Source organism: Sesamum indicum, linkage group LG7, assembly GCF_026168435.1.
Source record: "Sesamum indicum cultivar Baizhima isolate 11 linkage group LG7, ASM2616843v1, whole genome shotgun sequence".
NCBI lineage: Eukaryota > Viridiplantae > Streptophyta > Magnoliopsida > Lamiales > Pedaliaceae > Sesamum > Sesamum indicum.
Window position 1 is genome coordinate 12,822,210 of NC_142663.1, and position 12,873 is coordinate 12,835,082.

The following is a 12,873-nucleotide window of genomic DNA, read 5'->3' on the forward strand; positions in this document are numbered from 1 at the left end:
CTGCATATATGGTATTGGTGTCCAGATCAACTGATTTTTTCAAGTCGAGTCCAATCAATCGGACGAATAATTCAATAACCCAACAACTTATTGGATTCGATTTTGAAATCATTGCTTAAGATACAAGGTCATGGAGAAATGTAGTGAGATAAATATTTGCAGTTGAAGGCCGGGGCGGAATGATGTTGAATGAATTACTTATATACGGAGAAAACATCAAAACAGTGATGTCACTGATTGTTTTTATTCAATGTCTTTGGAAAAACAGTCCCAAACTCCATCCCTTATTCAAATACAGAACATGGACTCATAAATACTTTGAAATTAAAGGGGATGAAATTGGTTCATAACAGGGGGATGGGATATGAGAAGGATCTGAATTGATTCATAACAGGGGAAGGGATATGAGAAGGATCTGCGTCAGTTGCAGTGGTGCTGGTGTTTGATCAAGTAATCTGCAGCAAGATTCAGGATGGTAAGGAGGCCGTCAGTGGATACCGGAGTGCTCGCATCTTTCAACTCATACACGATGGTGCCTTTGACGATGCACTCCTCCTTCGCCCCCTCCTTCTCTTTCACCTCCAACACCGTCCCGAAATATGAAAACCCCTGTTCCAAAGCCCCGCCCTCAATCACCTCCGCCTCCTTCACTAGTCTCACGTCGTCCACCACCTTGAACAACTCCTTGTACCATGGCGGCGTCGACCCTGTTTTCAATTTCATCATCGCCTCCCGCCGTCAATCATCAATTTCAGATTCAAAAATCACGTACAATAATTATTATTATCATCAATACATATATATATATATATATACCTGGAGTGTAAAAGACCTGGATGATGGTTCCGGCGGAGCCATTGCCATTTAGGACCTCGAGTTTGCTGAATTGATCGGGAAGCTCTTCGACGGCGATCTTGGCCAGTAGGAGGGTGCCGTAGACCGTCCACGCTTCTTTCGCAGATACTTTAACCCCTATCTCCAGCGATTTTGTTTGCACCATTTTCCCCCCTTTTTTGCCCTAATTTTCAACTACGTGAAGGAGACTGTCCGCACTCTTGAGATTTACAGACAGATGGGATTATATATGGCAGCGATGTCTAAAAGAAATATCAAATCGAGTGTGAACACATCGTAATTAATGAGACGAATAGGTGCATTGCGAATATATGAGTGGTGTGGAATTTTCAAACGAATATGATTCACACCTCTTTATTGAATTTTTCACTATCAAATTCTATATCACCTTATCTTTTTAATTAATATATATTATATACATATATTCTGAATTATTTATTTCGACAATTAAATTGCAATAACTCAATCTTTATGTCAATTCAATTAACGTATTAATATAAATACCAACGGTTAGGACTGAACTAGAGATAAAAATATATCATGTAATTAGGTTGTAGCATATAGCAGCTAATAGGAATAAATAAATTACAATAACTCAGATAAAATCAAAATTGAAAAACACTTATAGACAAATATTCGTACATTCAATGAGATTCGAACTCGTGATCTCAAATCTGTTCATATGACCTCATAATCTATATCTATCTGTACTATATACAATTGAAAAAGTATGGATTGATGTTTTAATTTAATTTATTATTTTAATTATTAACTTCCCACCCACCCACACACCTCACTTTTGAACTCCCACATGATACTTCGATAATTATTTTTTTTATTTGTCATTATTTTTTTTGTCACTATTTTTTTATAATTTTAATGTTAATTTATTATTTTATATATTTTTTATTAAATAATAAAATTTTATAAATATTTTATTTTAAATAATATTAATAGAAGTTGTACACACATAGTGTCCCACAAATAATTAGTTATATATTAAGGGAGAGCACAGCTTTTCCTTGTTTTTGGTCGATTTTTTTTCCATTTACTAACTTTCACATTTACCCACTAACTATAAGTGGTAAAAAATTATTTTTTAAAATAGTTATTTTTTTAGTTAATATTTTTTCTTATTCTTTTACTTCAAATATTTTTTTAAAAAAATATTTATTATTATTATAAGTATTTTCATATTATCAATTTTTTCATAATAAAACTTTAAAATAAATGATATTTATGTATCATAATTTTTTTATGCATATATATAAAACCGAATATGCCATATCCAATTAATTGAAATAAAAATTCAAATGGGAAAATAAGTTGACAGCTAATATATTGGGTTGTTGTGTAGGATGAAGACAAGATGCCCTCTCCATCAATTAATGAATTTCTCATGAACAATGACTACTCGTGAATCATGTTTTCGTTGACTTGTTGTCGTATTTCTGCTTCTCTGTCTTTCTTAGATATTTACACGTGGGGTTAAATATGTGGAGTGGTACGATGATAATTAAGTTAAATTGTATCCGGTCGGGTCGATCGAAACCACCCAATCTGAATGCCCACCCCTAGATGAAGTAGGTCGGCAGCAAATATATTGGCTTGTCCTAAAGCCTGAAGATACAGGATCGAATTTTATGTTTCAAATATTATTATATCTTCTATTCAATTCAACATACATACTTCATGTTTATAAATATTATGTCTTATATTTTATTTAAAAAAATGTTATACGCATGACGGGTATACGTTGAATGGAGTAGAAAATTTAACAATTTATAATAAAAAATCTAATCCGTAAAAATACTCTCTACTCCAATCCATTAATATTCGTCTAATAGCGCATCTATTCTTTTAGCCTCTGTTATGCTTCCATCAGAATTTTACGATAAACTAATGAAAATGGCCTTTTGCATTAAGAATCATAATTTAATATATTCATATATTTAAATATTCTTATGGACTAATATTGCATATGAATTATTCGTTATACCTATCCTCAATTTCTTTTTATATTTTTTAAAATAGATTTTTTTATTTTTCTAAAAAAATCAACAGAGTAATATTCGCTTCATCGATCAGAGGCTATATAGTTATTTTTTATTTTAATTATTTATAATTTTTTAAAATAATAAAATAATATTCATAATTGTACCACTAGCTGTAATTTACACTCTATTATTGGCGGGGAATCTTTTCCGAGTTTGCACTTCTTTGTCTTTCTTAGATGTCACATGTGATTTTTTTTTTTTTTTTTTTTATGGACAATCACATGTGATGTTAAATATATGAAGTAATACGACAATAATTAAGGAAATTGCATAACCCCCCCTCTATATTGCCTTTTTATTAATTTTATAGTAAAAAAATCTCCTATATTATTTAAAATACAATTATATAAAAAAAGAAAATGTATTTTGCCCCTTTCTTTGATATTTATATATATTTTAATAAATAATATATTATTAATTAATTTATATATTATTTAATAAATTATTTATTTAATTAATTCGAATTATTGTTGATTTTAAATATTTTTGAATATATTTTTAATATTATAAAATACTAAATTATTTTTACTTGATATCTTAAAAATAAAAATATAATTTTCTCAAAAGTGTTTCAGGTTTATTTTAAATATACTAGCAGTCCACGCACACACAATGTGTAGACAAATAAAAAAAATTACGATAAAAATATCGATACTTTCTGAGATTAGGCCAAGGCCAAAATACGCACACTCTTTTTTTTTTTTTTAATAAAATAACAGCTACATTCTAAGAGGTTATAATTATAATTACAATTATACTCCTTATTTAAATGCAAAACTTACATAAACATCGCGTAAAAAATATTACATTAAACTTGAGTGGAAAAAGAATATGTAGAATGGGCGAGAGAACTATAAATAGTGAGTTGAAAGAAAATAATGAATTATGAAGGCAGGGAAGGGGCGAGGGGAGGCTGCCGGCTTGGAGAAATAAAAGGAATAAATATTATTTATTTACTGATATATATTGTACATATTTATATTCTCTTATTATTACAAGTATATATATTTTATAGTTTTTTTTATATAAATTATAGGGATGATTATGCTTCTCCTCATCTGAAATTTGGTGTAATTATATGTACATTTTTTGTAGTTTGAAAAATTACATCCAGCATCATGATGTTTGCTTCCGTCTAATAAATAAATCACTTTGTTAGTAAAAATTTATCGAATTTGCTGATATTAATAAAAAAATCAGAAAATATTTATATTTACCTCTGATTGATTTATTACTGACGTATAGTAGATCAAATAATTTTTTTTATAACTAAATTATCCTCATAACTCTTCACGCGTTAATGCATGTCAGTGGTATATATTCACTGTTATAAGGGTAGTCTAATCCGGAAAAAATTATTTGACCTACAATAAGTCAGTAATAAGTCAATTGAAAGTAAGATATCAATTTTTATTCAATTTTTTTTATTTATATCAGCAAATTCAATGAATTTTGACTAATTGGGGAACTTATTTATTAGATGAAAACAAACCTTAAGGGTGCAGGGCGTATTCTAAACCACAAAAAATTTACGTGTAATTACATCAAACCTAAAAGGAGAGGAGTGTAGTTATCCCTAAATTATACATGTAAATATCAATTTGGACCGTTGATTTATTTTAGATAAGATTTAATGATTGTGAAATAAAAATACAACTAAAATAATCATATTATCAAAAAAAAAAAAAAGACTCCATGCTTGTAATAAACAATCCGTGTGAAGATGATATTTTGCATATTTTTAAAAATTAAGAAAGGTAAACTATTTTTCTTTTTTTTCTTTTGTCGTGATAGAGTTGTTTGTCTATATTTTATATCACATATAAAAAAAAGAGAGTATTTATTAATGTATTTGTAATCTCAAAAAGTATTTATAATTTTTTAAAAATCAGAGAGTACCTATAATTATGATAAATTTTATTGAAACCCATTACAATTTATACCCTAAAAAAAATCCTATCATACCTAAGCCTTTGTAATTTGATTAATTGTATTGAATCGAATCAAATCAATTTTTTGATTAATAAAAAATTCGACACACCAAAATGACGTACTAAATACCAAACGGGATTAGCCGATTCGGTTCGATTATAACTGAATAACTGAATTTTATTTTTAAAAAACTATCTGCCATTGTAATATTTTATAAGTTTTGAGTTGAAAAGTAAATTAGAAAATAAATTATAATATTATATATATTTATAAATATAATTTATATATTAATATATGTTTTTTATAGAATTATAATATATATATATATACTATCTTTTAATTTCGATTATTTAGTTGCTTCGGTTAACTGAAAAAAAAAAACCCTATCGAATTGTACCATTTTATTTTTTTCAAAAGAGGAATACTTAATCAAACCGACTTTTGGTACTAATCGAAAATTCAGTTCAATCGATTTTTGACGAGTTAATTGAATTGAACACCCCTAATGGTACCATCAAATCAATGGAGGCCGGTTCTTTTATTATTTTGGGCATAATTAGAGACAAATAGGTAATATATGTGCGGACAAGAGGGTAATATGGGCCGAAAGATTTGAATCACAATATCAATTCTTAGCCCAGTCAAGTGTTTGATATCAGCAACAATTATGGGCTACGAGCAATAATTCCCTGGCCCAAAAGGATGTACACAGCCGTTAAAGATTGGGCCGAAATCCTTGCAAAAATAATGAGCCCAACTTTTTATAATATCGAAAGAAAATGAAAATTAAAGGATGAATTTTATAACTAATATCAAAATATTTTAATTTATTAATAAAAAAAGGTAATTTCCAAATTCGTAAACTTCACAAGTTTCATAGTTATAAAATTTTGTTTTTTTTTTTAATATCAAAAACTACTATTTTTCTTAATAGTTACTAACTGAACTATTTTTTTTTCAAAAATTTAAATTAATTGTAAGTAATTTTCAATTTTGAATATTATGTTTTAGTTATATAACATTAAGATGAAATATATATAATGTTAATTTTGAGGGCTTCATTTATGATTTACTATATCTCTTGGGAGGGGCCATAATTAATTTAGAGGGGTGATGGTGAGAATATCAGAACTTCAAGGGTGTAAATGACAAATTGAGTTAAGGGCATTTCTGTCTAACAAAATATGATTGTTGAATGTCATACGGATGTAATTGAAGATTTTCAAAATATATGGGGTGTTTTTGATATAGGAATTATATTTAAAGGGTGAGAATTGCATTTAACCCTTTTTAAAGACAGAGAGGATAAATGATATGGGTTGGTTACACTTAATCGCTATCTAAAAATATAAAATTATATTATTTTCTTAAATAAAGTTCAAAAATTACACTTGAAATCCCTTTGAAAATTCATCGTTTTCACTTCTTTTCGGTAGAGTTTGGACGATAAATATTAATATTTGCACAAAATTTATATAAATTTTTAACTTTATCTCTTATTTGGTATTCTCATATAGTAATTTAGTACTTATAAGATAAAAAAAATATAATAATATTGATCTCATTCCATATAAATATTATATTTATCCCTTTAAAGTATAAAAATATGCATAAGATAATTAAATGAGAGATAAAATTAAAAATTTATATATATATATATTTGATATTAACATTTCATCCAAACACTAACGAAAGGGGCCTGGTGTAAATAACTTTTTTTTAAAGGGGTGTAAGTATAACTTCATATTTTTAGAAGGACCTAAATGTAATTATTCTAAAATGAGAATGGATAGAAGTGAAATAGGGGAGGGAGGTCCCACCTCCCATCCCTTCACTTCAATCATCCCAATGCTTTGAAATTCAATGACAAAAACATCCTTCATATCATTTCCTATTTCTGCTTCTCGTTGCCCTACGCATTGCAGCGGCGTTTCCCCCAAACCCCCCCCCCCCCCCCCCTCTCTCTCTCTTTTGTGGTTGCAGGATAGTGATATAGTTTCAGACATGGAAGCAGCAACAGGCGGCGGAGCGGTGGGGACTGCATCGTCCGCCACATCGCCACCGCCTTTTCTTAGCAAGACTTATGATATGGTGGACGATCCAGCTACCGATGCCGTCGTCTCCTGGAGCCGGAGCAACAATAGCTTCGTCGTCTGGAACGTACCCGAATTCGCCAGAGACCTTTTGCCTAAATATTTCAAGCACAATAATTTCTCCAGCTTCGTTCGTCAGTTGAACACTTATGTTAGTTTCTTTCCTTCTCTTTTTATTTAATTTTACTATCTCATTCGTAGTCAGATGTGAATTTTTAACTGATATAAACATATAATTTTTTCTGAGAAGTTTTCAACTCTAATTGGACAGAAGATTAGAATTAGGTAGATTGATTGATCGATTATTTCAGGTTCACAGTTTACTTAGTCATCCATGCGTGTGGAACTGGCTAGTTTCCCCTTTCCACGGTTATTAGGGTTTAGTTCAATCCTTGATAGTTTAGGTATAAGTAAAGTTGTCTCACTCTCGCTTATGCATAGTTAGGTTTCTAGTGAATGGAAACATTTGTTAGTTACCTGTGCTTTTACTGTAGAAGAATGGATACGCATAACCATCCCTTAGAACTATTGTGATCTAACACTTTGCTTGATTACATATAATGCAAAAGCATAGTTCGAATTGTAACATGGACAGGACTAAGCCCACAAGTCTTCAGAACTCAGGAAGGAGAAAGATTTGGTTCAACAGAAATTTGACATAAATCTCTTGAAAGGTTATTGTTGATAAACCGTGGTCTGAGTAAATACAGGGAACTTTTCTTTTCCTGGGTATTTGCTTCACCTTTGGCACATCCTGTAGCTGGACATATTCCAATTGGATGCTCCCCATATCAGGATGACTCGACAATCTCTTTCGGAGCATCTTTGTCTTGACAGCATGAACTCTAATTCGGTTTCGATTATCCATCATCTAATGTTTCTATCAATGTTGAGCCTCAGTAATTCCTTTATAGTTTGTTCTCCCTTTTTGGCAAGTAGGGCTTCAGGAAAGTTGATCCAGACCGTTGGGAATTTGCGAATGAGGGTTTTCTCAGAGGTCAAAAGCATCTACTGAAGAGCATAAATAGGCGTAAAGCTTCTCAAGCACAAGGCCAACAACAACCTGCCCAAATTCATAGTTCATCTGTTGGATCATGCATTGAAGTGGGAAAGTTTGGGATAGAGGAAGAGGTGGAAAGGTTGAAAAGAGATAAGAATGTTCTCATGCAGGAACTTGTCAGGTTAAGGCAGCAGCAACAATCAACAGATCATCAGTTGCAAACTGTTGGGCAGCGTGTTCATGTGATGGAGCAGCGGCAACAACAAATGATGTCATTTCTGGCAAAAGCTGTGCAGAGCCCTGACTTTGTAGCGCAGCTTGTACATCAACAGAATGAAGGCAACAGGCACATTTCTGGTAGTAATAAGAAAAGAAGACTCCCCAATCAGGATGAAGAAAATCTGGCAGACAAGTTTGGAATTGCATCCTCCAACGGACAGATTGTCAAGTACCAGCCCCTGATGAATGAAGCTGCAAAGGCAATGGTAAGCCAAATCCTGAAAATGAATACATCTGGTAGGCTTGAGTCAAAAATGAGCAGCCCAAATAGTTTCTTGATTGACAGTTTGCATCCTCCATCCAATGTATTAGATAGTGGTAGTTCATCTAATAGAGTCTCTGGGGTGACTCTATCAGAGGTCTTTCCTACTTCGACTGGCCTAAATGAGATCCAATCTTCCTGCAACTTGGCACATGGAAATGATCATGATACTCTAATGGATTTTGTTCAAGGACAAGGAAGCTTTCCAGAAAAGAAACTTGACCTTCCTGATGAGCCATTGAAGGTAACCATGTCTACGGATATGGGGTATGTGAATCCAATCTCTGGATTTGTTGGGGACCCTGTATCTGTTGCAACTGATGAATCTTCCGTAGATGATGGTGTGGATGTCTTGTTTGATGATGTCCATAAGCTTCCAGGTATAGAAGATGTCTTCTGGGAACAATTTCTTTCAGGCAGTCCTCTTACTGGAGATACTGACGAGATAGATTCTGGCACTTTGGGACTTTGTACTGGCAAGGATAAGCAGCTTGAGCAAGGCAGTGAATGGGATAAGATGAAACATATGAATAATCTTACTCAACAGATGGGGCTTCTTGCACCAACATCCAAGAGTGCGTGACTCTTGGTTGAAAATCTTATATTTCAGTGCTTTTTAGAGGCTTAATGTAATTGTAGTCTCAGTTTGCTTGATGACTCATGGGCCATTTATGGTGTCTGCAGTTACCAATTACTATGGTGCCTCCGAATGCTAATATTCCATTTTATGACCTTCATATGTGCATGTATGCAAGACTTACCAATAGATGGTAAATGTGAAGATATAAGCATGTCAACTGGAAATGTTGTGATGCAAAGAACGAAATGTATACTTGTTTATATGTTTCAAAATGATTTGTGTATAGTCTGAAATGTGTTTTGCGTATGATATCTTGATCGTCCGTGAGAACTGGATTCATTGATTGTTCAGGTTTTTGTATGCCGTTTAGTACCTGTTTTGTTTGTGAGGATGGATGGATTCTCAGAGTCTTGTTCTCCTAGTAATAGGGCTGTATATGCAAGGGGTTGTCTGCATGTCCGAACTGCTGCAGTGCGTTATAAATCTTAGAAGAATTGTCAATTCATAATGGTTCTTATGTTGTAGCTCAAAGATTTTAAAGTTTGGAGCATCTTATGAAATTTCCATCTTCATTGACACTGATGCAGCGTGAATTCCTTTCTTGATCCAATAATTGTAACTATTGTATGGTGCTGTACTTAAAGAATGTCAGTGTGTGAAAAACACAGGTCATTCAGGAATTCTGCAAACTTTATTTAGCAACTTCTTCAATAGGTGCAGAATAAGATGAAATGAAGTATCAAAATTTTATCTACTTTTAATTTTGTCAAAGTATTGCCAGTGAGATAATCAATGTGACGGGTGTTAATATATATTTTAATAATAGTTGTTTATTAGTTATAAATATTTAATATTGACAATTGAAATTGATATTGTAATGAGAAAAAAAAAAGGGTTAAATTCATCAGTTAGTTATAAATATTTTCTCATTATATTATCAATTTTAATTGTCAGTTATATACAGAATAAAATGGGGTAAATTACATTGAATATTTCTAAAGTTTGCTCAAATTACACAAACACCACATGTCATTTGCAAAATATACAGCTATATTCTTTGAATGATGTTAGTGTAATATTTTTCAAGAGTTCTTGTGTTAGCTTTACTTTGGAAGTCTAATTGTAATTATAACTATAACATTAGAGGGTGTAGTTGTAATTATAACTATAATATCAGAAAATGTAACTGTAATTTTGTATTGAAAAGAAAGTGTTCGTATAGTTAGCTAACTTGAGGGATGTCGACATAATTAAATGTGCACAAATCTAAACTAATGAACTGGGAAAGCGTGTTTCATGGGAGAATTGAGCATGAAGTCGCGTGGCATTGCCAACTCAATTACGTGAATTAATTTCACTCCACATTTATATAGCAGATGTATATAGCTCTATACTATTTGACGCCAATTCCTTGATTCCTCTTCTTTCCGTCTTCAATCTGTTTTTCACCCCATTTCTCTGTTCTGTTGTATCACAACCTGCAACTCCTTGCCCGTTTCCACGCCGCATTGCTTTACATTTTCCCCCACGATTCGGAACACCGCAGATATGTCGGTCAGTGTCTGCATCTCTGTTTTCTCTTCCTTCTGCATTGATGGAACGCGCTGCTGTTGAGCGAATAATTCTTCTGTTTCCCCTTTTTCCCGCTATTTACTCTTCAACCACGAGGATTCGTGTGATTGATTGAGATTGATGTGTGTGTATTTGCCTGCTTCAATCCTCTGCAATTGTAATATGTTGAAGTTTGGTGACTTTGGTGCAGAATGGCTTGGGTTCGAGTCGCATGGACGTGGTTATTTGTGTAGTTATATAATAGTTTGTGGTTGTTGGCTTTGTTTCTTTGTTTTAGGATTGTTGATGTAATTGATAAAGTTTTAAATACTCAACATCATGAATGATATAATTGATCCTTTCTATAAAGAAAATAAAAAGAAGAAAAGTTGAATTTCTAGTCATATTCATATGCAGCTCCTGACGCAAGCATTTTCTGTGTTGTTATGGCAGATTAAAACGGTGAAAGTGAGCAATTTGTCGCATGCTGCTTCTGAACGCGACATGAGGGGGTTCTTTTCCTTCTGCGGGGATATTGTATATATTGAGATGAAGAGGTCAGACTAAAAACGATTAGGTCTTTGAGTTGTTTCTTTTTCCCCTTTTTTCAGTATACATTCTTGAATCTTGACCCATATAATTGTAGAAGTTCCTGTATCCTATTTTATAGTATTTATAATCTTTACTTGTTGATTTTAGTGAGAGTGAGCAGTCTCAAACGGCATTTATCACTTACAAGGATCCTCGGGGAGCAGAAACTGCAATTCTGCTCACGGTATCGTCCTCTGCTCCCATAATTACGTCTGCTATTCTTACCTTGTAGAGTTAATATATCTGTGATTACAAGTATTGTTGTTGAGAAGGAAATATTACAGACTTCTACTGCTTCTCTTCGCTTGTTACAAAATAGTACCTTCATCACATCTTTAGCTTTGTCGTTTCTGGCCGCTACCCTTAGATGGTTTGGTCACTAAGTGATAATTTGCTAGCTTGGTCTGTCTCTGCCGAGCTAACCAGTTGCTGCTTTTTCCTCATTTTTTTGCTGCTTTGATAACTTGGAGAAAGGCTCTGCACTGTGTGCTAGAGGGAATTTTCTGTTTTCAATCCGTACCTCTTTGGATTTTGGCAGGGAGCTATAATCGTTGGCCAGATAGCAACCATTGCCCTCGAGCCGGATTATGTGCTGCCAGCTGCAGCAGCATCAGAATCATCTGCTGTATGGAATTCTTTTAGCATTTTCTTTAATCCTCTCTTGGCGCCTGGATCAGACTTTTGTTCTCCTTTATAATTTTTGCAGGCAACTGAAGACAATAAACTAGGTGCTTCCCCGTCCGCTGCCCAAAAAGCAGAAGACGTTGTGCGTAGGATGCTTGATAAGGGATACACCTTGGGGAAGGATGCAGTTCACAGAGCAAAGGCTTTCGACGAGAGGCATCAGCTCCGTTCCAGAGGTACGGCAAAGGTAGCATCTTTGGACCAAAAGTACGGATTGAGTGAGAAAATTAACAAGGGAGCAGCCATTGTGAATGATAAAGTAAAGAAAATGGATGACAAGTTTCATGTTTCTGAAAAGACTAAGTCAGCCTTTGCGAGCGCTGAGCAGACAGTGGGTACTGCAATCAAGAACAACAAATATGTGGCGGGTGGCACGACATGGGTTACTGGTGCCTTGAATAGGGTCACACAACCCGGTGGGGAAGCTGGGGTGAAGTCGACGGAGAAAGCGGGCGCCCAAGCAGATCACGGAACAAATGTAGCTCATCATGGGGGAGGTACTGACCCCTCTGGATCTCCAGGAACAAATGTAGCTCAACACGGGGGAGGTACCAACCCCTCTGGATCCCCAGGAACAAATGTAGCTCAACAAGGGGGATGTACCAACTTCGCTGGATCCGAAGGAACAAATGTAGCTCAACAAGGGGGAGGTACCAACCCCGCTGGATCTCCAGGAACAAATGTAGCTCAACAAGGAGGATGTACCAACCCCTCTGGATCCCCAGTTAAGTGAAAGCAAGCAATACTTGGCATCCTCTCCTCTTAAAGATATACTTAGATTCAATTTTGTTTTCTTGATAATATGTGATTGATGTTAGTTCATCCTCAAAAGTCTTTTTCAGTTTTTTACTCCATGATTTTCTTCCATCATCATGATCACAAACTAGGCTTGTCAATCGAGCATAGTGGTTTCCTCATGTTCCATCTGTATCCTATTCAATAGAATACATAATTGAATTTTATACAAGTTATACTTAAGAAATTGGGTA

General features: G+C 33.6%; 3 protein-coding genes across 3 annotated transcripts; 2 read left to right on the top strand and 1 right to left on the bottom strand.

Moving 5' to 3' along the window:
• Positions 1–216: 216 nt before the first annotated feature.
• On the bottom strand, positions 217–1,075 carry LOC105166829 (norbelladine synthase). Its single transcript, XM_011086319.3, has 2 exons — positions 817–1,075; positions 217–707 (listed from the first exon to the last, which is right to left on the bottom strand). Exons 1-2 carry the CDS (start codon positions 998–1,000, stop codon positions 421–423), a joined length of 471 nt encoding a protein of 156 aa, XP_011084621.2. The 5' UTR covers positions 1,001–1,075; the 3' UTR covers positions 217–420.
• A 5,701-nt stretch (positions 1,076–6,776) lies between these two features.
• Positions 6,777–9,367, top strand: LOC105166828 (heat stress transcription factor A-1). The gene is made up of 2 exons (XM_011086318.3): positions 6,777–7,088; positions 7,877–9,367. Exons 1-2 carry the CDS (start codon positions 6,849–6,851, stop codon positions 9,059–9,061), a joined length of 1,425 nt encoding a protein of 474 aa, XP_011084620.1. The 5' UTR covers positions 6,777–6,848; the 3' UTR covers positions 9,062–9,367.
• Positions 9,368–10,138: 771 nt separating this feature from the next.
• Positions 10,139–12,873, top strand: LOC105166827 (binding partner of ACD11 1). The gene is made up of 5 exons (XM_011086315.3): positions 10,139–10,612; positions 11,063–11,166; positions 11,309–11,384; positions 11,739–11,825; positions 11,907–12,873. The coding sequence occupies exons 1-5, from the start codon at positions 10,607–10,609 to the stop codon at positions 12,615–12,617; spliced, it is 984 nt and encodes a 327-aa protein (XP_011084617.1). The 5' UTR covers positions 10,139–10,606; the 3' UTR covers positions 12,618–12,873.

Bases quoted from the DNA above. Each gene is read 5' to 3' on its own strand.
- LOC105166829 (XM_011086319.3), bottom strand. From the start codon at position 1,000: ATGGTGCAAACAAAATCGCTGGAGATAGGGGTTAAAGTATCTGCGAAA. The intron at 708-816 runs GTATATATATAT...AATTGAAAACAG, and splicing joins CCAGGTCTTTTACACTCCAG to GGTCGACGCCGCCATGGTAC.
- LOC105166828 (XM_011086318.3), top strand. From the start codon at position 6,849: ATGGAAGCAGCAACAGGCGGCGGAGCGGTGGGGACTGCATCGTCCGCC. The intron at 7,089-7,876 runs GTTAGTTTCTTT...TTTGGCAAGTAG, and splicing joins TTCGTCAGTTGAACACTTAT to GGCTTCAGGAAAGTTGATCC.
- LOC105166827 (XM_011086315.3), top strand. The intron at 11,167-11,308 runs GTCAGACTAAAA...TGTTGATTTTAG, and splicing joins GTATATATTGAGATGAAGAG to TGAGAGTGAGCAGTCTCAAA. The intron at 11,826-11,906 runs GTATGGAATTCT...TAATTTTTGCAG, and splicing joins CAGCATCAGAATCATCTGCT to GCAACTGAAGACAATAAACT.